This window comes from Ambystoma mexicanum, chromosome 13 (assembly GCF_040938575.1).
Source record: "Ambystoma mexicanum isolate Mex_15411 chromosome 13, UKY_AmexF1_1, whole genome shotgun sequence".
NCBI classification, from domain to species: domain Eukaryota; kingdom Metazoa; phylum Chordata; class Amphibia; order Caudata; family Ambystomatidae; genus Ambystoma; species Ambystoma mexicanum.
Window position 1 is genome coordinate 491,768,309 of NC_090938.1, and position 26,226 is coordinate 491,794,534.

A 26,226-nucleotide genomic window follows, 5' to 3' on the forward strand; every position below is an offset into this window, starting at 1 on the left:
TGAGGTGTTCTGGTGCTGCCCATATCCCGAGCCTCTTTGGGAAGTTTGGCCACAAAAACAGCAAAAATTGTTACCACCTCTTTGTCCCGTCCGCTTGTTAGTAAGCTACTGCTTTGCCAAATAAAAGATTGGGTTCTATTGGCCTATTAAGCAAGGTTGCTTGTGTTTCCAGCTTAAAACTGGACTAACAAAGCCAGGCATGGCGCTTCAGGATAGTGCCTTCTCCAATAATGCGCCCGGCATTGTCTGCAGCGTCCAGGTTGTTTTTAAGTAGATTGCAGGCAGTAGCTAAGCCTTGGGCTGCTGCAAGGGCGAGTTTTGATTTGCAGGGTTCTGGAGCCGAATCCACCAGGGCCGTAACGTCGTCCCATTTAGTGCAATCGTAACTTCCCAACAGAGTGGAATTGTTGGCGATTCTGGCTTGGTAAGCTGCAGAGGATGCTACCTTTCTCACCATTGAGTAGAGCTTCTTGCTCTCTGGCTGGGGGAGCTTTGGAAGAGGCCAAGGGTGTACCAGCTCTCTTTTGGGTAATAGTGACCACCAGTGAATCCGGCTTAAGCTGTCCCCTTATGCACAAGGGATCAGATGGTGCCGGACGGAATAACTTCTTTATTCTTGGGTTGACTGACCTAGTTTGATTGGGGGTCTCCAGGGAAGGCTTTATCCTTCTTTGAATGGATTTTAGCAAGGGTATAAACTGGGTGGCAGCCTTCTTGTCCCCCAGGATGTTCGACAAAATCTTTGTCTTGCTGGGCCTCTTGAGTGTCAATGCTGAAGTGCTCAGCAGCCTTGAGTAAGCCATCGTTAAACAAGGGCTGATTATCCACTGGGGAATCAGGTAAAGGGGGGGTCTTGTGGGACTGGAGAGTCCATAGCATAGACCTCTGACTCGTCATCACCATTATGGTCATCGTCCCCATCGTCATCCCCATCATAATATAAATCATCGTCTTGATATTCTTCAGCCTCTGCATGCAGATCATAGAGTCTAGCAGAAGTGCAAGACTGTTTTGCCGATGGCGCTTCATACATCTCAGCAGGGGTGAGAGATCTCTTCCCTGATGGGTGGGGTGACGTGCGGGGCTAAGAGGCTGCAGGCACAGTTAGAAAACTAGATGCCTGAGTGGTAGGTGTATTTATTAAACTTTTAAGAGCCTGGGGGTGATCTTCAAAGAAGTTCGCAATTAAAGTCATTCTGCACATTATTCACTTGCAGCAAAGATAGCACTAACATTCAAAAAGCGCTCATTGGTAAAATAGCTACACTCCAAGCCAAAATCAACAACAAAAAAATCTGCCTCCAGATTGACCCTCCATGCAATTCCCTGCATGACAGATCCATAACTAGCATGCATACCCACAAACCATTCAGTTTCACGCCTCTCTCTACCTCTCAGGTTGAAAGTATCATCAACAATCCCAAACCCTCCAAATGCCAGGGTGATTTGTGCCCAGCTCCTATTATCAAGGAGGTGTCTCACAAACGAGCCCCTTTCATTACCGCCTTTATAAACTCATTTAACACAGGTATTGTCCCAGATAACCTTAAGGATGCTTGGGTTATCCCCCGTCTTAAAAAGCCTACACTGGACGCAAGCATACCTACTAATTAAAGGCCTATCACCACTGTGCCTTTCCTGCTTAAAATCTTAGACTGAGCAGCTTACGTGCAGATCCAAGGCTACTTGGAATCCAACAAACTCCTGGGCCTCAGACAATCGGGTTTTCGACCCCGTCATGGAAACGAAACCGCCGTTATTGACTTAAAAACTGCTTTTGGTAAACCACCAAATCTTCTGTCGACACCTTAAATTGGCTGCACACTTCTCAGACAAAGCTACTTCATGGATCAACTCCTTCCTGGATAATAGATGCATGAGGGTCTTTTCTCCCACCTCTGCTGCCGAACCTTCACCAGTTCCCTGTGGGGTACCCCAAGGATCGTGCGTTTCCCCAACACTTTACAATGTGTTTACGAAACCACTTTTTGATATTCTGGATTATCTGGGTGTCACCTACACGAATTATGCGGGCGACACCCAGATACTCATTCCCATTACCGAGGATCACACAGCTGACACACTAGCTGTAAATACCATCAAGTTATCCATGCCTGGATGGCCCAACATGAACTCTGTCTCAATGACGAAAAAGACAGCGCTCCTCATCTTGGGCTCTCATCACAGACTCAACAGACTGGACCCCTCCTTTAAATCCATCGTCATTGATGGGAATACCATTAAAGTCTGAAACGATACTAAAACGCTAGGCATCTATCTAGATTCCACCTTATGCCTCACCAGACAAACAAACGCAGTATCCTCGGCATCTGCCTACACCTGAAAACTCAGCCTGCCGACCATTCCTCACCCCGGTCAACTGTACCACACTGCCAGAACTTTAGTTATGTCGAAAATTGACTGCTTTAACGCTCTCTACCTAGGCATGAATCAATGCAATCTTAACAAGCTACAGGTCACCCAGAACAATGCCATCAGAGCCGCGCTAAACATCCCTAGGAGTCAGCACATATCAGACATCAGATGGAGCTTACGTTGGCTCTCAGTATCGGAAAGAGTCTCACTCAAAACACTTGCTCTGATGCACAAATGCCTCGCCAACCAAGCGCCTAACTACCTAGCCAGCCGTTTTGCCCACCACACCTCCAACCAACCACGCAGAACTGCCCAAGCCAACTGTCTCCATACCACGTTACAAACTTCAGAAATCAGGTGCAGCGAGCTTCCCTGTCCTCGCTGCAAAACTCTGGAACTCACTACCTAACGCTCTTAGAGCTGAAGCTTCGTTCTACGCCTTTAAGAGCAAGGCCAAAGCATGGCTGTCCGCCCAAGACCCCCCCGCCCCACCCCAACTCCTCCCGGCCCTAACTAGTCCACTAGTCACCACTCCGCTCTCACTGCTTCTACTTGCAGATTAGCCTTTGTTTATAAATACATTGTAAATTATCTGTATGACTACTTAACTGTATGTATGTTTTGCTTATTGCCACTGCGTTGTATATGTCTGTAACTTATGCCTTGCGAATATGTCCCTGTAAGCTAAGATATGCGCCCGGATGCCTCAGGGCCAGGCGGGCTATACAAATAAATAAAATACAAATACTCTGTCTATGTCCTGGGCTGAGCTGAGGATGATCTCAGAATAAGTAGTAGCAGAAGTGGGGGGTGTAAATAAGTTGTCATCCCCCCTCCCTCTCCTCTATTAGGATTTCATCAGGCTCCTGTAGAATGTCCTTGGTAGGGGCAGGCTCTTTACTATGAGGTTTGTCGTGAAGGGCCTTATCCTTATCCTGAAGGTCCTTATCCTTATCCTTCTGGGAGTGATCCTTGTCCCTGTGCTTATCCTTGTGATTAAAGCTCTTAGAGGATGACTTTTTGGAACTAGAAGCTTTAGTTAGACCCTTGGGGACATGTTTCTTAATTAAATGTGACAGTCCTGACTCTTTAGCTCTCCCACCAGGTGTAGGTCGAATTTCTGCACTGGGAAGGGCTTCCGCCGTGTCTTTCGACGTCCTGCAGTCAGTAGAATGGGTCTTATGGCCAGCGTCCTAGGTCTTATGGGGCTTGTCATGAGGCAACCGAGGCTCGGAGTGCCCAGAGGATAGCAAATCTGAAGATTTACCCCTAGACGCCGACTCTCAGTGTGTGTCAGACACATCGCCGCTGGGTATGTGCTGTGTGGGAACATGTAGTGCTCTTGCCACCAGGTGTAGTCCCCACAACAGAGCCGCCGGCCTGTCTACTAGGGTCGGGGGCTAGCACTGGGGAACGTGGGGGTTCCCCGTCACCCTCGCCGTCCCAAAAGACAGCGGCGCTGCCGGCGCTGGAGGCTCCCTCCACGTCCACGGCGGCTGCGACCTGCATGGCGTGGTGGACCCAACGTTTCGTCCTACGGTCTTCAAGGGTCTTCGGTCGAAGCAGTTTACAGGCTCGACAGTGCCCCTCGTCGTGGTCTCAAGTAAGACACAGGTTGCACACACTGTGCTTATCGAACCACGTACATTTCTTGTTACAGGATGGGCAAAATTTAAAAGTTGTCCTCTCCATGTTTGGGGTAGGCAGCTGGGGGACCAGGGAAAGGGGTGGATAAATACATTGTGTAATGAACACCCCCCACTCTCCCTACTGTAAGGGCCTAGGCCCATTGGGCCATCTGAGGCCGATAGGAACCGTTGAAGTACTTCGTCGACGCTTCGTCTTGTCCTTCACTGAGTTCTTCACCGCGTCGACACACGGCAGTCGAAAAAGGACAGGAAGAGTAACTATTATTAACACTTTATAAAGTCAGTGGTGTTAGCCGAAATTGCGCTCTGCGTAGAAGCGACCGCTCACGATGACGGAAAAAAAACAATCTGAGGGACCTCGACGCGTGAGGGATCATGGGTACAGTGGACATCACACTAGGGATAGTATTACTGGCACGCCCTATGGAGGTCCCTTTTCAAATTTCGAAAACAACAACTGTAATACTCTGCAGCTTTCACTAGATGTCAGCCTATGCATAGCATGTGATCTAAGCAGATTCCACAATCCTCAGAAATATATATATATAAAAAATAAGTTCAGTATATACAGGGAAGCCCTGAAAAATAGGAGTGAATTGATCATGCTAATTGCTAACGTTGGTTATGTAAAAAAAGAAATAACAGTACTTTGTTCAAAAGAAATCTCTAAGTACAGCATAGTGGCTGCAGAGATGGCAACACTTGTGTAAAGGCGTGTTATAAATGCCATATCATATCATATATCATTCAAACGATGTTTACTTGTGTATCTAGTGAATATGGTTCAAACGAGTGAACATTCTTGCATTTTTTTTAAAGGTCAGAAAATAACAGGAGCTTAGCCTGTACGAATAGGAATGGTTTGGTAGAGGGTTAAAGGGCATGATTCAGAACAAGATCATTTTGGGGTCCTTAAATGTTGGATCTACTTCATTTTGAGGCGTTAGAAGCTGTGCTACTACCCAAAGAGAAAATAAGAAGGGGTGAAAGCTAGGAATTCCGTGGGTTTATTGATTTTATTAAGCCTCAAGCATTTCACATTTCAAGCTAATGAGGTTGACAAACGCACATTTCTCCAGTTTCTGAAAATTATAGGCTCAGTTGTAAAGGTATTGTTAGGCAAAGTCTTTGCACTGAACAGTAAAGCCAATTTGCACATCACATTCATTGGAGCCTTCTGGGGCCATTGCAACAAAAGCAGAGCCCTCTTCAAAGCGGTCAAGTAGTGCGTCAACCCGCTACCCAGCCCTTCCATACTACACTCCATCGAAAAATCCACTGCTATCAACACCTTCTTCATCGACAAAATCAGTAAGATTTGCCAGCACATAGATGTCGGCTCTGCATCCACAGACTCAACTTGCGTCCCTCCTCGCAAAATCTCCACACCCTGGACAACATTCAAGACACTCTCGGCAGAGGACCAAGTAGAAACCCTGGCCGCCCTCAAAGTCACGCTGTGTACAGAGGACATCCTCCCAGCATCCATCCTCAAGACCCTCCCTGCAGAAGCTCTCCTTCCCTACCTGGAGATCATCAACAGCCCCCTAACTCAAAGCAACTTCCCATTGACCCTAAAAACAGGACAAATCCTCCATCTACTAAAGAAACCCACCCTGGATCCTGACAACCTAGGTAACTATCGCCCCATCACCCATCTTCCCTTCCTAGGTAAGATCATCGAGCAAGTGGTAGCTGCACAACTCCAGCAACACATTGACACCAATAATCTCCTCCAATCCGGATTCAAACCCAGATGCAGCACAGAGACAGCAACCATACAGGAGATGGAGAACGCCCTCAAGATCATTGATGATGGCCACCCCTGCCTCCTGGTTCTACTCAACCTTTCGGCCACTTACGGACACCCTACATTGGTGCATGGGGATCAGCAACTTTGTCCTACGCTGGTTCAAGTCCAACCTCACCAACCGCAAGCAGTTTGTTCAGATGGACGTCACCTGTGAAGTCCAGCAGGGTTCCATCCTCTCCCCAGTGATCTTCAATCTATACATAGAGCCGCTGGGAGCCATCCTAGCCACACACAACCACCACCAATACGCTGGCGACAAACAGCTGTACCTCAAGATCGACTCCATCAAGAACATCTATAGGCTTAAAACCTGCCTCTCGCTGATCCAGTCTTGGATGTCCAGTGCATACTTGAAGCTCAACCCATGCAAGACCAAATTCCTACTCCTCACCAACAACAGCGAACACCCAGAAATACAGACCTGACTATCAACAATGAACTCTGAGGGATTCACACCCAAGCTGACCTCCTGCGCCAAGTCCCTCTGATTCCATATCAACAAACAACTCTCCTTCAAGACACACATAGCTAAGAAAACTCAGCTTGGTATCAGCTCTCCCTCCTGCAAAAAGTCAAGCCCTTCCTCCCTCCGGACAGCTTTAGATTCACTGTTCAAGCACTTGTCCTACCCCACCTGGATGGGGGCAATGCACTCTTCTAAGGCCTCCGTCATCCTCCCTTGTGCCCCCGAGAAGTGTCCTACACGCGGCTGCACGCCTCATCAAGGGTCTATGCAGATACAACCACATCACCCAGACCTTCACTGGCTCCCACTGCATGCACAAATTACCTTGAAGTCTTACTGCATCATCTATAAGGCAGTCGCCCTCAAGTGACCCATCTACCTCGCAGAGAAACTATGCATCTCCGGCAGAGAGCACACCACCAGAAGCCAGGACACGTGCAGACTTGAAATCCGTCACTGCAAAAAGGAAAGGACAAGAAAACAAGCCTTCTCTGCCTACGCCCCAAGACTATGGAACCTCCGCCCCATTGGCATTAGACTTGTCTCCATGCTCCTACAATTTAAAAAAGAACCCAAAACCCACCTCTTCAAGGAGTCTCTCCTCCTCAACACCTAGGCCATCACGTTGCCCCTCACGCCACATGACACGTTAAATGCTGTCCGCCCCTCTCGTCCCCAACACCTTGTACAGCTGTACTCCTCTGTATAGTACCCCCCACTGTATATCTGTTCCATTGTTAATACTGAAAAGCACTCCATTATGCATCTGTAATGTTGTACACCTCTGTAAAATGCTATGATGTGTATCTGTATTGGTGTATTCCCATGTAAAGTACTCTGTTGCTTCTCGAAGCTTGGTCCATGCTCAAATACCATAATAATGCGGTCTCCAAGCTACTGTCAAGTTAAAATACTTGCAAACATAACTTTCATTGACAAAAGGAGCAGCTATCAGACTATCAATCGCCTGGAACCTTAAAATAAAGGACTCTGATAATGATATTGTACTTTGATCTTATACAGACAATTTCTGAAGTATTACCTGCGTATGCCTGTGCAAGACAGAAATCTGTTTAAGTGTGCTGCAGGAAAGTTCAATATTTCCAGATACCGTAGAGGTGGGGCTGCCTTGTTGTGCCTGAAACAGAAGAAGAAAAAACATTAAACAGGGGTAAACATTTCAAGTTGAAGCTACTAGCTAGGCATAAAAGGTTACTTGCCCCGTCAATTCTCCACATACAGATCACACACTAGTTCTTACTCACCATGAGTAAATAATCAATAGCTAGTGGTGGGTGCAAACAGAGGCCTGGACAAAGCATATATGTATTCATTTGTACACCAACCATTTGAAGTCGACCTGCTGAACATCTATCCACTTTTTCCAAAGCAACGCACTCATGCGTTTGTTTATCTGTTTCCTAGTAGACTGATAAAGCTTTCCAACTGCCTATGACAAAATTGGAGATATGTGGAACTGCTAGGAAAACTATTTGTATTCAGGCTGTACATTGTTGATAACCATCCTTGCTCAGTTCAACAGTTTGCGATTTTATTGTCTCACATTTTTTACTAAATTCTTCCTTTATGGGCTAAGCCCGAAATAAAATTGATTGATGATGACGACAACTAATCGTATTGTATTTCTAGGGCGCAAGCAAGGCCTTAAGTACTTAAGAGCAATGACTAAGGGTTTCTGGTCCATACTTGCACCAAGGCATATCCACTTCTGGTACAGTCTTAAGTAAACGCCAGCCCATGAACAAATTGACGAAGGATTAATCTGAAATACAACAGCAAGTACGGCTAAATATTTTTTGCGTGTTAAACTCATGATTGAAAATGGTCGGTTACACCCAGTCCCAGGCGCTATCCACTTCTCTCAGAGCCCTCTACTCTCAATTCAGTCACCTTTTCTCCAGTTGATGAGTATATCATGGCTAAAATGAAGTACAGTAACTCTGCCGACTTGATGTATTAATAAAGATGCTGAAGTATCAACTACAATGAGTAACTCTGCCTTATTTTTGCCTCCATTCGCCCAGAGATTCCCAAATAAGACCATATCCTAGACAATTCAGCAGAATTTTGTTTCAGGCACAGCTTTAGGTACTTTAATGCACAGTCCTTGTAGAAATATTCAGTGCCAATGGGGACTTCTGTGAATGAATATCAGTGCGAGGATTTCTGAAAAACTATGGAGACTACCTTAGCTTTAACTGTGAGGACATTAATAGTTTCTGAACTGCAGAACACTCGAACACCCACATTTCCCACATTTTGAGTATGCAAAGGGTTCAGAAAAATGAAAAAAGACATCATTCTTGAATTAAGTGAAAAATGTGAACTTTCATTTAAACTGAAGAACGAGCTAAAATAAAGCATGGTTGCAAAAGGCCGAAGAGGCAATTGGTTCAAAACGATCTTTAGACAGGAAATCAGATTAGATTTTGCAATTATCAGGGTTGGGGTCTAGAAAATGAAACAAAAATGCCTCCAGAAAACCTTTGAGTAGAATAAGCCTGCTACATTTCAGTGGAATCCTACTGATATGTAGACATTAACACAATCTATATAGAAACCCAAAGGGGCTTAATTAGAAATAATATATCAAAGATTGACAGGATCGCAAAAAAAGGCATTTAAACATTTTCCTCCACAATCCAGTAATAGAACCAAAACCATTTTCTCTTGCATGGACATCTGGGGGTGGAGGGAAGGGGAGATCTTCTGGACTGCCTGAATGTAGATTATTTATTTATTTAATGAGATACAGTTTATACGGAAGTAAAAACTTTACACATAAAACAATCAACAAAAACAACAAGAATTCATTAAGGAAATCAATAAGGAAAACAAAAAACTAAACCTTTCCTAATACATAAATGAAAATTAATAATGATAATCTGAAAGGTAAAAATATAAAAGGTGAAGACCAAGTAGGCGGGTTACTAAATAAATAAATATATATACAGATTAGTCACCTGCTTCAATTGGTTTAAACATACATACCTAGCTTACTTATTACATTCCAAAAAGAGACTACATAGTCACAAGGCCCATCCTAATGCAACGATTCATACAACTTAAGGCTTCACGCCATACCTGGAATAAGGCTAAATGCAATTTAGAGTTCAGTTTGTTAATACACTGGTACCAAAATTCCACTTGTCCTAAATATTCAAGACTGTTTACAAACTTCCCCAGGTATTTTATACGACTTCCGCTCATCGCTCGACATTGGGTGAGAACATGTCGGGCAGTTTCTAGCCCAGTGCGTAAATCACATATTCTGCAATACATTTCTGTTTCCGGTAGGCCCATTTCTGGGCCTCTGGATTCCAAAGTTGGCAAATGGTTGATACGTAATAGCAGAATAAAACGCCTAAGATGTTCAGGGATCTAAGTAAGGCTGGGCCTTTTTATACGTAAACAGAACATGCAAGATGAATGTATAAATTTTCAAGTTCTCTAGATGTGCAAAGTTGTTCTGCCAGTCCCAGAGATTTAAACGTTTATGCAACAATTGAAACAGGTATTCATTTTCCTGTCTCCATTCCGGGGACCAGCTTATTTCCTCAAACAAGGTATTCATTTGCATTTCTAGATCATCTTGTCTACCTGCACGCCTATCTTCCACAATAGCCATAAGGAGCAGATTAGTGGGATTGTTTTTAATTCTAATATTGAATTCATCTTGCTTTCGTAATACAATAGCTTTGAGGGAGATGATTCCTAGCTCCAGCCTAATCACTGCCATAGGGATACATTGAGGGAGGCTGAGGATTTTTCTCCAAAACTTGCCTTCAACTAACTGCAACCAGTTCAAATTCATATGGTTTAGAGGGTCTAGGCCGTATGTTACAATTGGTACAAGCCATTGTATATACAACTGACGTGCAGCCCAGATGGAAAAAACACTCTGATCCCGTGTGAAGTTAACGATTAAAGCAGTAAGCTGTGCCGCCTTAGTTTTACGGACCTGGATACAAGTAATGTACTGTCGCCTGCTGTCAAAGTCGACGCCTAGATATTTGTATGAGTGTGTATAGTTAATTTCTATTGGTCCCACAAGTATACGGGCCTAGCCACCTTGCCCGCTGTGTATAGTATCAATTCCATTTTACTATGATTGATAACCAATTCCTTGGCCTCAGCATAGAGCCCGAGTTGTTCCGCTGATCTAAGAATCACACTAGATGTGTGATCTAAAATCACAAGATGGTCTGCATACGCCAATATCGGGCAATGACTAGAGACGATTTTTGGCGGGCAGTTGTTGATCCCCTGGAGATACTCAGGGGCATCAGAGACAAATAAGTTGTACAATGTGGGAGCTGTTACACAACTCTGCTTTACGCCTCTCAATTGAGGGATGGCATTGGTGGTGGACCCGTGATTATCTAGCCTCAGTTGTACCAAAGTGTTGGAATGTAAGAGCTCAAGATAGTATACTATAGAGTCAGGGCAGGCCAGACTTCTCAATTTTCTCCACAGTAAGGTTCTGTTGACAGAGTCAAAGGCCGCCCTGAAATCTACATGCAGGGCGTACACCGGGGGACTAGAATGTGAAAGAGTCTTACTCCTAAGGGAATCCATAATAAACAGATTGTGGGATGTAGAGTAGCCAACCCTAAAACCCCTCTGAAAGCGGTCTAAGATTCCCGCTCCATCAGCCCACTTCTGTAATTCCTTCAAGAGGAAGGAAGCAAACATTTTGCCCATGCAGTCCAACATGGACAATAATCGTTCGTTCCCAGGCTCAGTTTTATTCCCTTTTTTAAACACTGGAATGAGTATGGCAGCCGGCCAGGACGTAGGAATGCGCCCCTCCATCAAAATGTTCTCAAATAGGATCTTCAGCAGACCAGCCGAGAATTGGGGATTATTCCTCATAACCACATTGGATAGGCCATTAGGACCGTGGCACGGGACAAATTCAACTCTCCAATTTTGTGTAGAAGCTCCTCTGTAGAGACAGCAAAGGGGGGGTAACAAGTTTAATGCGGTTATGCATAATAACCTTACTACACTCCATACCATTACGATTTTCCACAAAGGTAGTCCATTCCACAATACCAATAGGATTGATCATATGGGAGGATTTGTTCCCCTTCGCTTCCCCCAAAAGTGACCAGATATTTTGTGTATATCTACTGCATAATGTTTAACCGTATGTTGCCATCTTTCCAATTTCCTATACTCATTATGTATTTTTAGCCAAGAACGATATCTATTTATTAATTTCCTGATATTATTGGATATTGTCACAGCAGAGGGATACGCCACACATCTTGAGTTACGAATATCTTTTCTGAGCCTCAGTTTTTTGTCTGATAGAAATATCAAAAGAAGCTTCATTCAGGGATTTCCCCATCATCAGCGGGGTTCTAAAGGAAGCATGTGTCCCCGAAAATACACATATCTATCTCTCAATTTGTTCAGGTGACAGATGATTAAATCCGTGTGCACGTTTCAGGTCCCATTCAACAGCAGCCTTAACTGCTTTCAAAATATTTTTCTCTGACCATACTATGCGGTTTAGAGTGTGGCAGGCGGAGAGGTCCCCTGATTTAATGCTCCCCAAAGGAGGAGAAAAAATCCCACTCTTCATTATCAGGGGATCATGGTTGCTCCATTCAGCTTCCAGGACCCCCATATCTTCTACAATTGAGGCAACCTCAGCGCTAGCTAGCAATATAGATTATCATAGGTTGAGGTGCTGGTAGCTGGAAATCACTAACACTCAAGAATATGGAACCCAAATGGAGAGAGCGATGGTAGGAATGTGTTATCGTTCCTCTCTCTATGACTGTAGACCACCTTTCGAAAGTAGAATTCAGAGGAATTCTTCAGCCAATTTAACAAGGTCTAAGAACCAAATCTGATCAGACCAGTACAGTCCCCAGTTTGATAGTAAAAATAGAGTTCTACAGAGTTTGAAGATCACTTTGCGTTGGGGGAGAAGGGAATGAGTTCAAACAAACTTCTGCTTACACTGTTGGAGGACTTCCATCCCCATCTTTAACCTCTGCATCAACAATAACTAAATCTGGGCATGCAAGTTCTCCTTTGATGCAAGTAAACCTATGGGAGCACTGCCACATCCGACCCACAATCTTAAGGTTTAGGTGCACATTCTGCTCAGACACTGTTCTGGTTGAGTATGCCACAAGCTGAGCGATCAATAGTGAAATTTCCCTCACCAATGAAAAGAAAAAACAGTTGGATTGTTAGAGGAATCCTAATGTTTGAGTGGATGCTGCCCTCATTGCTCATATATGGCCAGGGTGTTGTCAGTGCTTTTCATAACTTTGCCACCATGCCAAATGAAGACATGCCTCATGGCTGAAAAACTTCCTTTAACTTTAGTACACGTATGAGACTGGCTGACTTTTCACTGAACCCATTAAACAATGACTGACTCTTCCAAGTAATGCAATGTGCTCTCTAAAGTGAAATGGCATTGCTCTACCATGTTCATTTATTTAACTGTAGCAGGTATGTATATACAGATTAAGTTTAGTGCCTATATAATTAGGTGAACTGGTAACACTAATTAAAATGTGTGGAAGAGGTCCATTTAGTAACACATGAAAGGCATTCTTTAGGAAATAAGATTTTTTGTATGGACACGTGTTTATTCTATGCAATGGTTTCCCTACAAGATTTAATTAATGACATTAATGGCATGATACATTACATACACCTAATCCATCTGGCTGTAAAGGAGGAGAGTGCATGTGCAAAAGGCACTATGACGTGCTTGGATATCAAAGCAATTGCACTAGGAGACAGAAAGGGGGAAAAATATCATGTTGAATTAACAGCCAATGCTACATCCTTAGCACCAATATGCATACATCAACCAAGTGCAATGGGCTTACTTTTTTTGTTTTTTTGGGAACTGAAGGTTTGTGTCACTGTGTTCATGCAAAAAGTGTGTTCTCACGCTTGAACTATCTTTAAAGAATGCATCCACATTCATACTAGGTACCTGGTAGCAGCCAAATTGTACACTGATATTCTGCATGCCCATTACTATTTCCTTCATACTTTAGTGTATACATTCAAGGGACATAGTCCTGGACTAACCTATTGAGGTTTGGCCATGAAAAGTATCCTTGAAAAGAGTTATCCTATGGTAAACTGATTGTAATGCTGATTCACCTGAAACAATGTGTGATGAACTACAGCTTTCAACAACTACTAAATTCAATTGGTGTTCGAGTAAGCATAGCCTATTTACATCAGTCTGTGTGTGCTGTTCAAGTTTTGTGTTCACAAATGGCTGTGTATAGATAAGACCTAAGCTTGTGTAGCAGAAGGCAAGACACATGCTACTTTGTTTGATCAATTTCTCAAAAGTGCATTATTAAAGTGGAGAAGGTAAAGAAAATGGTAACTGATAACTAGAACAGCTAGATTTTACAGGTTTAGGAACTTTGACAAATCTGGTGGGCTTTTATCAGTGTCTTCCTAAAAGCAAACAAAAGCTAGATTAAGTTGTCGAGTTGTTAAACTGCAGATGATCAGTCAAAAGTGCAGAATTGTAACCTGAGCTTAAAAGGATGTTCATTCAAAGCATTTCAGCTTGCTACAATTAGGCATTTTACTATAAGGTATGTAGAATAAATTACCTTGTAGGTCTGTAAGCTGATGTTAATCACAGCAGAATTATATTTCAACAAATGTACTCTTACAAAAAAGGGCAATAACGAAATTTGAAGAAACCAGTTTTAAATGAATATAGATCACTTCACTACAGCTTTGAGACTGAGTTTTCTGCAGGGGGAGACAGGGACACAATGAGCTGATCATATGCAGGTCTTAGTACCTCCAGTTAAGAGTAAGAGCTAATTAGTGGGGGTGCAAGGGGAGAAGTGCAATCAGTCACAATAGAGTAAGCAAGTACTTAGATGTACAGAAACATTTCAGAAGAGTAGAGGGGATGAAGCAGTGAAGAGTAGGGAGAAGCTAAGTGAAAGCCTGGAGACGTAGTGCAAAATTAAACAATGGAAGAAAAACAAAGTTCTGCAGCCGTTCAGAAGAACTAGTCTGTATTGACAGGTCATCAAGGAAGGAGGGTCCTTCTGGTGGGAAAGCTGGATTGAAAAGGTGTGCCATATGTTTTTTTCCTGAATTTTACAATGCTCTTTCTTATGGTATTTCAGCCTTAAAAAAGATTCCACAGGCAGGTGTCTCCCACACTAGAGGTGCGTGGTTTCTCCCACACTAGAGGCGCGTTGTTTCCTAAAAGTACAAGGCAAAAACTCTGTAGCACAGGCTGGTTTCTTTAAACGGGTTTCAACATTAAACCAGTCCTTTAGGCTGTTTCTTATTCTTGACAAATGTGTAAAATTGAAAGGCCATGCCACATCAATGGCTTTCAATCAACCTACAGACTGCATTTGATACTACACACAGCCTCTGCTCTGACAGATTCTTGCAACATTACAGATTCCACCTCATTTATACCTATTGATACAATCCTTATATTGCAATAACCATGCAAGGACAGGATGTGGCCCAAATGGCGAAGGCTCTGATCCGGTAGTCCTCAATACAGGAGTGATGTAAGGGTGTGTGTTGTTCCCCTTGCTGTTCCGCCTTTGTATGAATTCATTTTCATTCATTTTGCCATTTGTTATAGTGCCTTTCACCATAATTATGGTCCCAATGCGCTTTTGGTTTTACACCCTCAGAGGGACAGCAGTCGAAAATGTGGCAAAGTTTGGGGGGAGCTATTGTGCATGTGTGCATTTCAGCCATTAAAGTTATGTGAGGGTGGCCAAGACCCCGATAGTCACCCATGTCTAAATGGAGTGTGTGTGGGCGCAGCAGAGGAATACTATGGACTCAAGGGGGGATTGTGTTTCAGGCGAGTTTGATGGGAAGCTACACTTCGAGTTTGTGTTGTTAAGAGTAGCTTCATTCTTATGGCAGAGGTGATGTGCAATAGTGTTTGTGTTGTATGTGTGTGCAGGGTGTATGGAGTGAAGCTGTGCCTTCCACTAAATTGCAAAGATTGCAGTATGCCAGTGGAGAAATGCGTTAGCTGTTGACTCTAAATAAAGAGAAAAAAAACGGAAAAAAACACAATGTCTAATTCCTGGGTTCCATCTATGTACAAGGAACATTGCTGCATCTCACAGGTGATTTAAGTACTTGATGGATGGATAATATTCTCCCTCCGTGAGGTTCTCGGAGAGAGATCGCCATCCATAGTCCCTTCTAGTGCGAAAACAAGGACCACGTTTCCTAGTTACGTGCAGCGGCCTGGCCCATCATCCTGTGCTTTAGAGTTAACTGCTGTGCCAGCTATGAGCAAGGGGTCCAATGACATTGCCACAACTATTAACACTCTAGCGATGGCCTTAGGCAAAAATAAATGGAGTTTGTTGCTGTTTGTGTATGACGGTGTGCATCTATCTAAAACCCCATATGGCTTACAACAGCAACTCTCTGCTTGCTCGGCTATCTGTAGGAACAATGGGATGACCATCAATATAGCTAAAACAAAAGTTATGTTATAGTATGCTAAACTGCAGGCTGCAGTCTTCGACCTTCCCCCAAATTCTACCAAAACAATCTCACTTGATACCTTCTCGGATTTTGAATATGTGGGAGACACTATTTCCAGTAATTTGAAATGGACAACCCAGAGAAAAGCAATTTAACAGCAGCAAAACAAGACAACACTGTTAGGTTTTCGTTTCGGGAGTAAATAACAGATATCAAATGCTATGAAAGTATTTAATTCCCAAGCACTTCCAGCTATCACTTTTGGGGCAGAATTGTGGGGCTAGGACCTATGTTCTAAAAATTAAAGTTACTAACTGTAGTGACTAGAGTACTCATAATCCTTTGTCCCCTTTCTTCCATCCTTGTGGGCGTCCCCCAACATGGGGACGGTACCGGAAACCTTTGGCAGAGAAAAAATGAGCTTCCCCTTTAAATTTAGCACAGCGCGTGAGAATGCCCCCAAGACTCCATCCTCCGGCGCCTTACCAAAGTCCCCTTTTTGCACATCAGACGCTTTAATACCTAGCTATGCTGATACTTTTAGACCCTGGTATACAAACTGGGTGGCACGTATGGAGGAATGGGGACTATGAATACTCTAGTCACTAAAGTGAGTAACTTTAATTACTCATACTTCCTGTCCCCTTTCCTCCATCCATGTGGGTGATTCCACCAGACAAGACACTTGGGTGGAGCTGTGACAACCTGTCTCATATTTAAGAAGAAGCAAAAAGGTTCTTCAGAACCACCTGACCGAACTCTGCATCTCGCCTGGAGCTGGTATCCAGGGAATAGTGGTTACAGAACGCAGACAGAGTGGCCCAAGTAGCCGTCCTGCTGATGACATCACAAGAAGCATGTCTCTGAAAGGCAACAGTCGTAGCCTTTGCTCTGACCGCATGGGCATGGATCCCTGTGGGTACCGCCTAAGTCATGGCCGTGCAAGCCTCCGAAATGGCCTGGACCATCCAATGGGCAAAAACAGCTTTGGAAGCCTGGGTGCCGGGAGATGAGGCCCCAAAGGTGATGAACAACGCCTCAGACTTCTGGGAGAGATAGAACTTGAGCACCCTCATCTCTTTAGGTCCAAGGAATGCAAAGACCGTTCAGCCTCCAAATACGGGTTAGGAAAGAACACCAGCAGGCAGATTTCCTGATTCAAATGGAATGGAAAGGCCACCTTCGGCAAGACGTTTGAGTGTGCAAGATGACCATGTCATTGTGGAAAACTGTGAAGGGCTCACAAGATGACAGCCTGCTGCTCGCAGCACTTTGAGTGTCACAAGCCTGACGTCCACCGAGACCATCAGCTCGAAGGGCTTACCCTGTAAAGCCGCAAGAACCACGCTGAGGCCTCAGACCACGTGTGGCTTATGAACCGGAGGAAAAAGCCTGGACAACCCCTTGAGATGATCCTAAACTACTGGGTTGGCTGCTGAAAAAGTGTGCTCTGGGGAATTTTTGTAGGCCCCAATGGACGGGAGCAGAAAAGGGGGTCCAGCCCCTCGTCATGAGCTCAGTAGCAGAACATGGTCCACTTGCTCTTGTACTGAGAGTGCGTAGATGGCCTCTTGGCCTCCTGTATGATGTCCCAGTTGTCATCCGAGGACTGGGAGTGGTGCAGTCACAGCTGGTCAGAAACCAGGCCACGAGGGCCAGCCAGTCTGGGTCCAGATGCTCCACTGCACTGCCCTGCTGTGTCAGGAGCCCCTGCTAGGGATCGGGAGATGGACAGGCCCCTGGGAGCACAACTACAGCAGATCCGAGAACCAAGCCACCAATGTCCAGTGGGGGCAATCAGGATGAGGCTGCAGCCTACAGAGGCTCAGAATTTGCAGAGGGTCCGCTGGAGCAATGGAGGAGGAAACGCATTGCACCTGCGACCGTGCCAGCAGAGCTGGAACGTGTCCCCAGAGACACCTTACCCCATCCAGCCCAAGAAGCAAACTGGTAGGCATTTGGAATTCAGAGGAGATGCAAATAAATCCAGAAACCCCTATCTCTGGAACAGGGGCAACAAACAGCTGATGTGTAACTCCCATTTGTAGGTTATTGAAGCACAGGTAGCTGAGCTGGTCCGCTTCTGCATTGTTGTCCCTCGGGAGATGGAACGAGGAGATCCATATCCCCTCCAACAGAGCCCATTCCCAAATTGGCACCGCCTGCATGCACAGGAGGGGAGAACGGGTGCCACCCTGCTTGTTCAAGTTGAACATTGTTGTGGATTTGTCAGTCCTGACAAGAACAGCCTTGTCCCTGATGACCAGTATAAAGGTCCAGAGTGCCATTAATCAAGTAGCCCTCCAGGGTAGCCCTGCTGCCTGAGTGAGGAATCCATCGTCACCACCACAGTGGGCTCCGGCAGGGTGAAGGGGGCTCCCACTACAACATTTCAGTCTAACAGCTACCAGTGAAGATCCGAAAGGAGGGAGAGAGGGATAGGGAATCTGTCCAATTGCGACCCAGTTTCCTGGTCCCAGTTGACCGCTAGATGGAGCTGGAGTTGTCTCATCTTGAGGCGGGCGTGCCGTACTGTGAGCATGCAAGATAGGCCCCGAAGGTACGGTGTTAGGCAGAAACCTGTGCAGTTCCCTTAGGGACCACTGCAAAAGATTTAAGACTACAGGTGTTGGCAGTAAACCCACTTGGTAGCAGTCTGTACCACCCAGATTTACCTGGTAGCTGTGGCTGAGCAGTCAGACTTCCCTCAAGTATACACAATAGGCACTCAGATACAATAATACAAACAAACACTGACCAGAGCTTTGGTATCAAAGTATATAATAATTTATTTAAAAACACACTGTTGAAAACACTCCAGCACTCTTATTGTAAAATATTCTAAACACAGTTACTATTATAATATATACACCCCTTTTTCCTTATCAGATAAGTCAATGTAAAACACCACTTATTTTCATACAGAGGTGAGCGCTTAACTAGATGGCACTCCAATACGTTTGTGAGAAAGGGAGGGAAAAAGACAGAATATGGAAAGGTATACCACTCTAAGATTCAGGAACACTATTAGCAAGGCAGAAGAGAAAAAAGTCACTGGTGAGCCAAAGTCCAAAGGCTGGGCCCCCTCTTAGAGAGAGCAGAGCACAAATGCGCCCAAGATCACACAGTTACACTAGGCTTAGAAAGTCTTGCACAGGGTTCAAAAAGAGTTTAGAGAGGCTTAGGAAAGTTTAGCCAGGGTGTCCCAGGCTAACCCAGGTTCGCAAGCCAGGGGCTAAATCTACCCCGTACAGTCGGTAGCAAGGGAAGCCAGGCGGGACACGGTACCTTAAGTGGGAAGGATCCTCCAGCGGTGGCAGTTGTTCCTGGTAGTGGGTGCAAGTTGCGTCGTCGTCCAGGGGAAGAGAAGATCTCGACTTGGAGGAAAGATGACGGCCATTGCACTACCAGGGAAGAAACCAGCTGTGGAGTTTTCCGGTTAAAGGTGGTACCTTTGTTTCGCGGTTGTGGTAAAATGTGGTATCCCGGTTGCCGGGGTGCTTGGCACAGGCAAGGCGGCCACGAGGTACGTCGGGAAGGCGAAAAGACGGTGAAACTGGTTATCCCCACCAGTCAAAGGAAGAATACTCTCCGGCGGGAGATCTTCTCAGTCGTTGGGAAAAGTGGTGAGGCAGTCCAGCAGGGCTCCACCGGTGGTGGTGTCGTGGCAGGTCGGCTCAGCTTCTCCCTCGTCGGATTCTTAGGTCCAGTCCCCAAAGCCCTGCTTTTATGCAGCAAATCCCCATTCACTCAGCCTAGCTGTCACTCAAACATGCTAAGTGGTGAGCCGGCCGGCTCACCACTTGGGCCAATCAGGATGGAGTGCGACTTGAGTTGCCTAGGCAACTCAGTCCAGGGTGCCTAAATTCCCCTCCACCCCTCCTAAGTACCCCAGACAGAGTGGCACCACTTTGGAGGGCTTCTGTGGAGAAGCCCGCCAAAAAGTGGAACAAAGGGCTCGGCTTGGGTTGGAGTCACAGAAGAGAACACAAACGCCATTTTAGAATCAAGTTTTGGCAAAAAATACCAACCGGAGAATTAATATTAATTAAATAAACCGGCGGTATGTTCGAGGCTACCGTAAATAATTAAATAAAGATAGTAGCCTAAAACAATGGGAAATCCCATAGGAAAATATTCGCGGTTGAATATTAAAAGTAGTATCCACTGCCACCAGCCAAAACTCGATCAGGGGGGACGGAGACGTGCCCCCTCGACTAACAGATCCTGGGGCAATCGAATTGCCCCAGCCAGTACGTCCACAATATGATGGTTTGTACTGGTTCTGTTCAGAATTTAAGACTAGTAAAGTCAATGGTGACTTTACATGCCCTGGGAGACAGTAGTCAGTCCCAGGGTATGGAGTCTATACTGGGGGGTCACTATGACACCCCTGTGTCACTGCACTGAGGGTGCTGTGTAACACACATCACAAAAACACATTAAGCCCTATGGGGTAAAAGACCCCATAGCCCATTAAACACATCTAGATCCAAAGAAACACACTCAAATCATGTCCAAGAGTCTCACTTGGTAAAAGAGTCTCACTCTTGGCAGGAGAAAAAAATAAACCCCAAAAATCCAGCAAAGCTGCTGGGGGACTCACTAGGTTAGGAAATTCAGCCTAAACAGAGAATTCTCCCTAACATACGGAAACCACCATGCCGAGGTGGTTGAATTGGCCAGAAAGTGCCCCATCGCCTTGCTGAGGGACTGGAGCCTTTCAGACTTAGGGGAACACCCGCTGCACGGCTGTGTCCCAGTGTACTCCAAGGAACACCAGATCCTGGGTGTGAGTCAACTACGACTGCCGCTGGTTGAGTGAGAACCCCAGCTGGTGAAGAATGTCCAGCAGTCGGCAGGAGTGCACCCCCTCCTCGGGCGAGCTGGCCCTCACCAGCCAGTCGTCCAGATAGGGGTACAAGTGATCACCCTTCAGGAGGCCAGCCACTGCATTCATGAGTTTCGTGAACACACAAGGGGCCGATTTGAGGCCGAATGGCAGCACCTTGTAAGGACGTGGTGCAACATGTTCATGAACCGCAGACATTTCCGTTGCGGCTGGTAGATGGGGACATGAAGGTATGCATCATTGAGGTCTATGGAACACATCCAGTCGCCTGCGCACAGCGACTCAGCTATGTGTGCAGGGGTGATCATCTTGAAACGTTTGAGCGGTAAAGATAGGTTGAAGAAAAACAGGTCTAACACTACCCTCAGGCCAGCCTGGTTGTTTTAGAGTGCTGCCAAAATACTGGAATAGAAGCCGGAACCCCAGTCTGATTGAGGAACCGGTTCCACCGCCTGCAAGTCCAGAAGAGAACATCTCCTGCAACAGTGCCGGTGACCCAATCTGAAGCAGGAGGGGGGTAGAGAAGAAGGTAGAGGAAGACTGAAGCCCATGGAGACTATCGAAAGAATCCAAGGACTCTTGAAACAACACTGTCAGAGGTCCGTGAAGAGAGCCAGTCGGCCCCCAACAGGCGAGCTGTGTTCCTTGATCGGTACGTTAATGTTTTGAGCGGAGGACGGGGAGCAGAAAAGCCCTGCAATGTCCTCTGCTGCTTTCTCCTGTTGTCGCTGGGGGACCTGTGTGGACGCCGTGCACTGCGGTCACAAAACCGCTTGAAGCTGCTGAAGGTGAAGGAGCTGGGTTTGAAGTTGGACCGACCCTGGGACTGAGAGGCGGACTCTTGCCCCGGTTTGGTCAGGGTGGCCAAGATCTTAGCAGTCTGCAAAGAGGCCATCTTTTTCACCAGCTCATCATCTGTGGACGAATGAAATTTATTTTCCAATCTCCTGCCCATCCGAGAACTGACCTCTGCTGGCTGTATCAATGTATGAGACCGAGGACTCCTGTGCAACTGCGCGGGCCTCCACCAGACTGGCTCTCCAGAGGGAGGTCAAGAAGGAACTTGCTGATCGCTCGACAGAGCTTCTGGTTCACTGCGGCTAGGAGGGCATCATCGTTGGCCTGTATCAAGTGCAGCCCGCCGTTAAGATAACGCTTGCCAAAAGGCTAAAGGGCCTCCTTGGTGAGATAACTGGATGCGGCACCTGCCTTGGATGACAAGGACGATGTCTTGGAGTACAAGAAGGCTGCTGCCACGACTGAAGAGTGTGGTTGAGAGTGGGAGGCCAGGAAGACTGGTTCCACATCCAAAAGCCTAAAACGTCTGTCCAATTTCTTGTTCATCTGGGCATTGGCCTCAGGCTTCACCCAGACCTGTCTAGCCACCGACATTCTGGGGGGGGAATGCCCGAGCGGCACGTGGTACGCCAGGCCAGAACCTTTGCCAACACCCTGACTACTGGGGGGCCTGCTCTGGCTGGGGGACCCCAAAAACTCTGCAAGTGCCTGAAGACGGTCATGAAACACATTCACTGTCGCCAAAGGCTCTTCATCCTGTGCATCGTCATTATCATCATCGCCCCCCACTTTTTGCCAGACGGAGGGCAGTCCAGGTCCTGCATCATAGGAGCCAGAGGGGTCCCCCCTGATCAGCACCCAAAGGCGACTGAACATCGATAGGCGACTGGGGGGTGGAGGGAGGCATTGGTGGTACAGGAGGAGGAGGGCTCAGAAGCAATGACAGGGCCTGGATTGAGGGCAGAACAGGCTGCCGGACTGGAACTCCTGGGGGGAACAAAGGAGGCGGCCTAGGAAGCACGACCTGCGGAACCACCTCCTTGATGAGGCTCTTGAGGAGCCCAGACATCTGCGGAGAGCACATGAGGAGGAGGAAGCGCTTGAAGAAGTGATCCTCACATGCCGCCGGATCCCAGGGGGCACGCAACTCTGCGGCGCTGGGCCTCCTTTCCTGAATGAAGCATTTAGGAGCCTGGGGCATGTAGTTATAAGGCTGAGATGGGTGGATGTAACCCTGCAGAGACCATCCGCCTACACCGTAGGGCACGCCGACACGTCCCAAAGGAAGGGGGCTGGAACCCTCTTGAGTGGCCCACTCTGAAGGTGAAGGGACCGGTTGAAGCCCAGAGTCCAATTCAAAGATGGCTGCCAGCCTTGCAAGTTCTGCCGCATGCTTTTCCGCCATCTTTGGTCCTGGCGCCACACCCTGGGAGAAAGGGTGCGCGCAGTCCCTGCAGTGACTCAGACATGGAGATGACTCCATGGCCCCAGATCATGAAGCATAAGCACTGAACTCGGAGAGGTTTCCAGTAGACCCAGAGCCCTCAGCCAGCGGGCCAGTAGTCGTATCACCCTGCGCGACATCCTCGGAGGTGGCTCTGGTAGGCTGCACGCCCTCAGCTATGGAACCGGTAGTCATTTTGGATCATGCTTCAAACTAACTCCTGGAAGCTTAACTCAACGATCCTTTGTACCCTGGTGCAGAGGACAACGAGGTGGATCGCCCCTCCGTGGAGTGCCCGGAAGAGACCCTGGGCCCCTCGGCTTGGGATCTGGTAGCCTTAATGGCTTGCGGCCTGACAAAACCAGAATCCACGGTCCCCTTCTCAGCGGGAGTCCCCGGGAAGGAGTCTCCATGCAGAAGGGCCTTGTTCAACAAAGGATCTACCTTGCACTGACGTGGGGTCCTAGCGACAATCTCTTTAAGATGACCGGGAAGAGAAGAATGGAAGATCTCCCTCCGCCTGGAAAGACGATTCTTCAAGGCTTGGTGACCGAGAGAGCTGCAAGCGGCGTACGCGTCCCAGCAGTGGTCGGCACTCAAGGCAGAGCACATGGGGGCCTAAGGCCGGGAACGAGCGATCGCAGGAAGCTCATCTAGTGAAGCCTCCTGCAGCCGACATGGGCCAAGGGAGGCAAGGCAACAAAGGAAAGTGAAGAAAATCAAAAAACGGGGAGCATACAGAAAGTTAAAAAAAGTTCCTGCGCCTAACTGCCAGATTCAAAACCATTTGTGCGGAAAAAGGGACTAAGGTGAGGTGCTGGAGGGGAGGGTCTCGGGAGCGTTCCCATGCCCGTGGCTGCACGCTATGCTAAATTTAAAGCGGAAGCACATTTTTTCGCAGGATGCTCATATAGTGAAGCCTCCTGCAGCCGACATGGGCCAGTGGAGGCAAGGCAACGAAGGAAAGTGAAGAAAATCAAAAAACGGGGAGCATACAGAAAGTTAATAAAAAGTTCCTGCGCCCAACTGCCAGATTCAAAACCATCTGTGCGGAAAAAGGGACTAAGGTGAGGTGCCGGAGGGGAGGGTCTCGGGAGCGTTCTCATGCCAGTGGCTTCGTGCTATGCTAAATTTAAAGCGGAAGCACATTTTTTCGCAGCCAAAGGTTCCGTTACTGGCCGCATGTTGGGGGACGCCGACAAGGATGGAGGAAAAGGAACGGGATGTACCAGTATGCAGGTGACAGAGAATACACTTTTAAAACACCTAATGGGCTTACCTTTTAGAGCACCTTCTGCCCATGAAGCCCTGGAACTAGGCTTAACAGAGATTACATATGAAATAATGCTAAAACCCTTGTATTTTTGGTTAAAGATCTGGAACTCTGAAGCCCCAACTCTTTATAAAGAGGGTATCCATGATGTTCAGCAGACCAAGGGAGGAAACTCATTGCCCTGGTTTAAATATATGTTAGGTGTTTGCTGTATGAGATAGGTCTGGAAATCCATTGGTATGAACCCTTCAAACTTGGTGCACTGTCTAGAGGCATTCTAAAGAATTCTTGTAAAGGTTGGGTTCTAAAAGATATACTAGATGAATGCTTCTCTCGCCATTTGTTGCCTAAGTATATGGCTGTAAAAACTGTATTGGGCATGGAACTATCTTGATTTTCCCTGTCTAAGACGTGAACAAATCTTGCATGCAAAATTCTGTTTAGGCATATTGCCATTAGCCATGTTTACGGCTCATTGGCACACTGGCTTTAAACCTAAATGCCTCTTCTGCAAACTATGTGATGAAGACGAATTGCATTTTGCCCTTCATATGAAGTTCCTAGACACAAATGGCTCAAACCAATTTTTAATTCCTACTGTATTAGAACTAGAAGAGAAGCAATCAAGTTATTGAAATCAAAATGTGTTATGCCAGTGTTCTATGCAGTAGCAACTTTAACAAATGCTTTTTAGGAGAACGAAGTTTGAGGTCATATATTTTTTGGCCATTTTATTTTTGAAATTTCTGATATTAATTGCCTGACTGTTAATGTATGCCACTTTTTGTATATGTATGGAAATGCTTTCATGATGGAAACCAAAATAAAACTTTACATTGAAATAACATTGATGTTTACATCAATATTTCTTTCAGAATGGGTACAAATCATGGATTCTTAAAAGTCAGATTGCACTTCGGCATGGTAGGAGAAGTTGATGGGGGTGGTTGAGCTAAGTTGTTTTTATTTTGTTTGATCATGGTAGCAGGGCAGAGGTACGTTTTGGCGGAAAGGAGGCATTCACTTTGCAAACAGCCTGGATCAAATATTCACAGGTGGTGAGTTGGAATTAATGTTACCATATATGCTCTAAAGCTAGCAGTTTAAATTTCACTACAAAGCAGATAGCTAACTGATGAGCCACTGGATCATCACAGTTTGGGCCACCATTGTAATGGGAGAGACTCTGTGGCTGGAGATGCTCACAAGCTTAGTAAGGAGCTAACTGGAGGAGGTATGTAAAGGAACCCCTCCTTTTCAGACTCTCATATTATAAGATCCGAAGCCTACACTATCAGAATCGAACATCAGATAAGAGTAATTAAGTGCCCCTTTGTTATTCACAGTTTATCATAGTTTAAAGCAGAGAAATTCTTTATAAATTCTCTATGTGTCCTAGTCAACATCATCCAACCGCAGAAAGCCACTTCCCAGGAATAGAGCATAATGTTTTCTCGGTGCACACACAGCGTGCCAAGTGGATCTGGAGATCGGTATAGACAACAAGAACTTGTATACAGACTTGAACTCCTCAACAACCCCCATTTGTGCTTGCCCACTCCAGGAAAACAGATTCAATCTATCAATATGAATTAAATTCAGTGCAATTCCATAAAAACAATACATCAAGGAAAAAACAGATTTTTATAAAATATGTTCTAAAAAGCAAGGTTATAATAGATTAATCAATCACATAGTGCACGTTTAATATCTAAAAAGCTTTTAACAGAAGTTTAACAATCATCTACATTTCTGGGATTGCAGCCACCAGAAAATATGTTTTCCTGTTGATTCAGCACTGCATACAGGACACAGAGCAATACAACCCTACCATACTACACTGTAGGCTTCAGTAGCCAGGAACAATGTATGTATTTAGCCATTCTGTGTACTTTGATAGGTACAACCCAATTTGATCGATTATTTTTGACCGCATGGTTGATTTAACCGAATCCGGCCACTACTAACAAATCGAAGCCCATTATACCGAATATGAGGAGCGGGGTTGAGGGGGGTGTCCCCTTCTCCCC

The 26,226-nt window shown here is 46.0% G+C and overlaps 1 protein-coding gene across 3 annotated transcripts in view; it reads right to left on the bottom strand.

Annotated features, from left to right (window-relative positions):
* Window positions 1–26,226, bottom strand: part of TLK2 (tousled like kinase 2) — a 2,257,819-nt gene that overhangs the window by 1,486,733 nt on the left and 744,860 nt on the right. For all 3 annotated transcript variants that reach the window (XM_069634151.1, XM_069634152.1, XM_069634150.1), the window contains one exon: window positions 7,347–7,442. In XM_069634151.1, coding sequence (XP_069490252.1) covers window positions 7,347–7,442 — 96 coding nt within the window. The remainder of the gene's footprint in view (window positions 1–7,346; window positions 7,443–26,226) is intronic.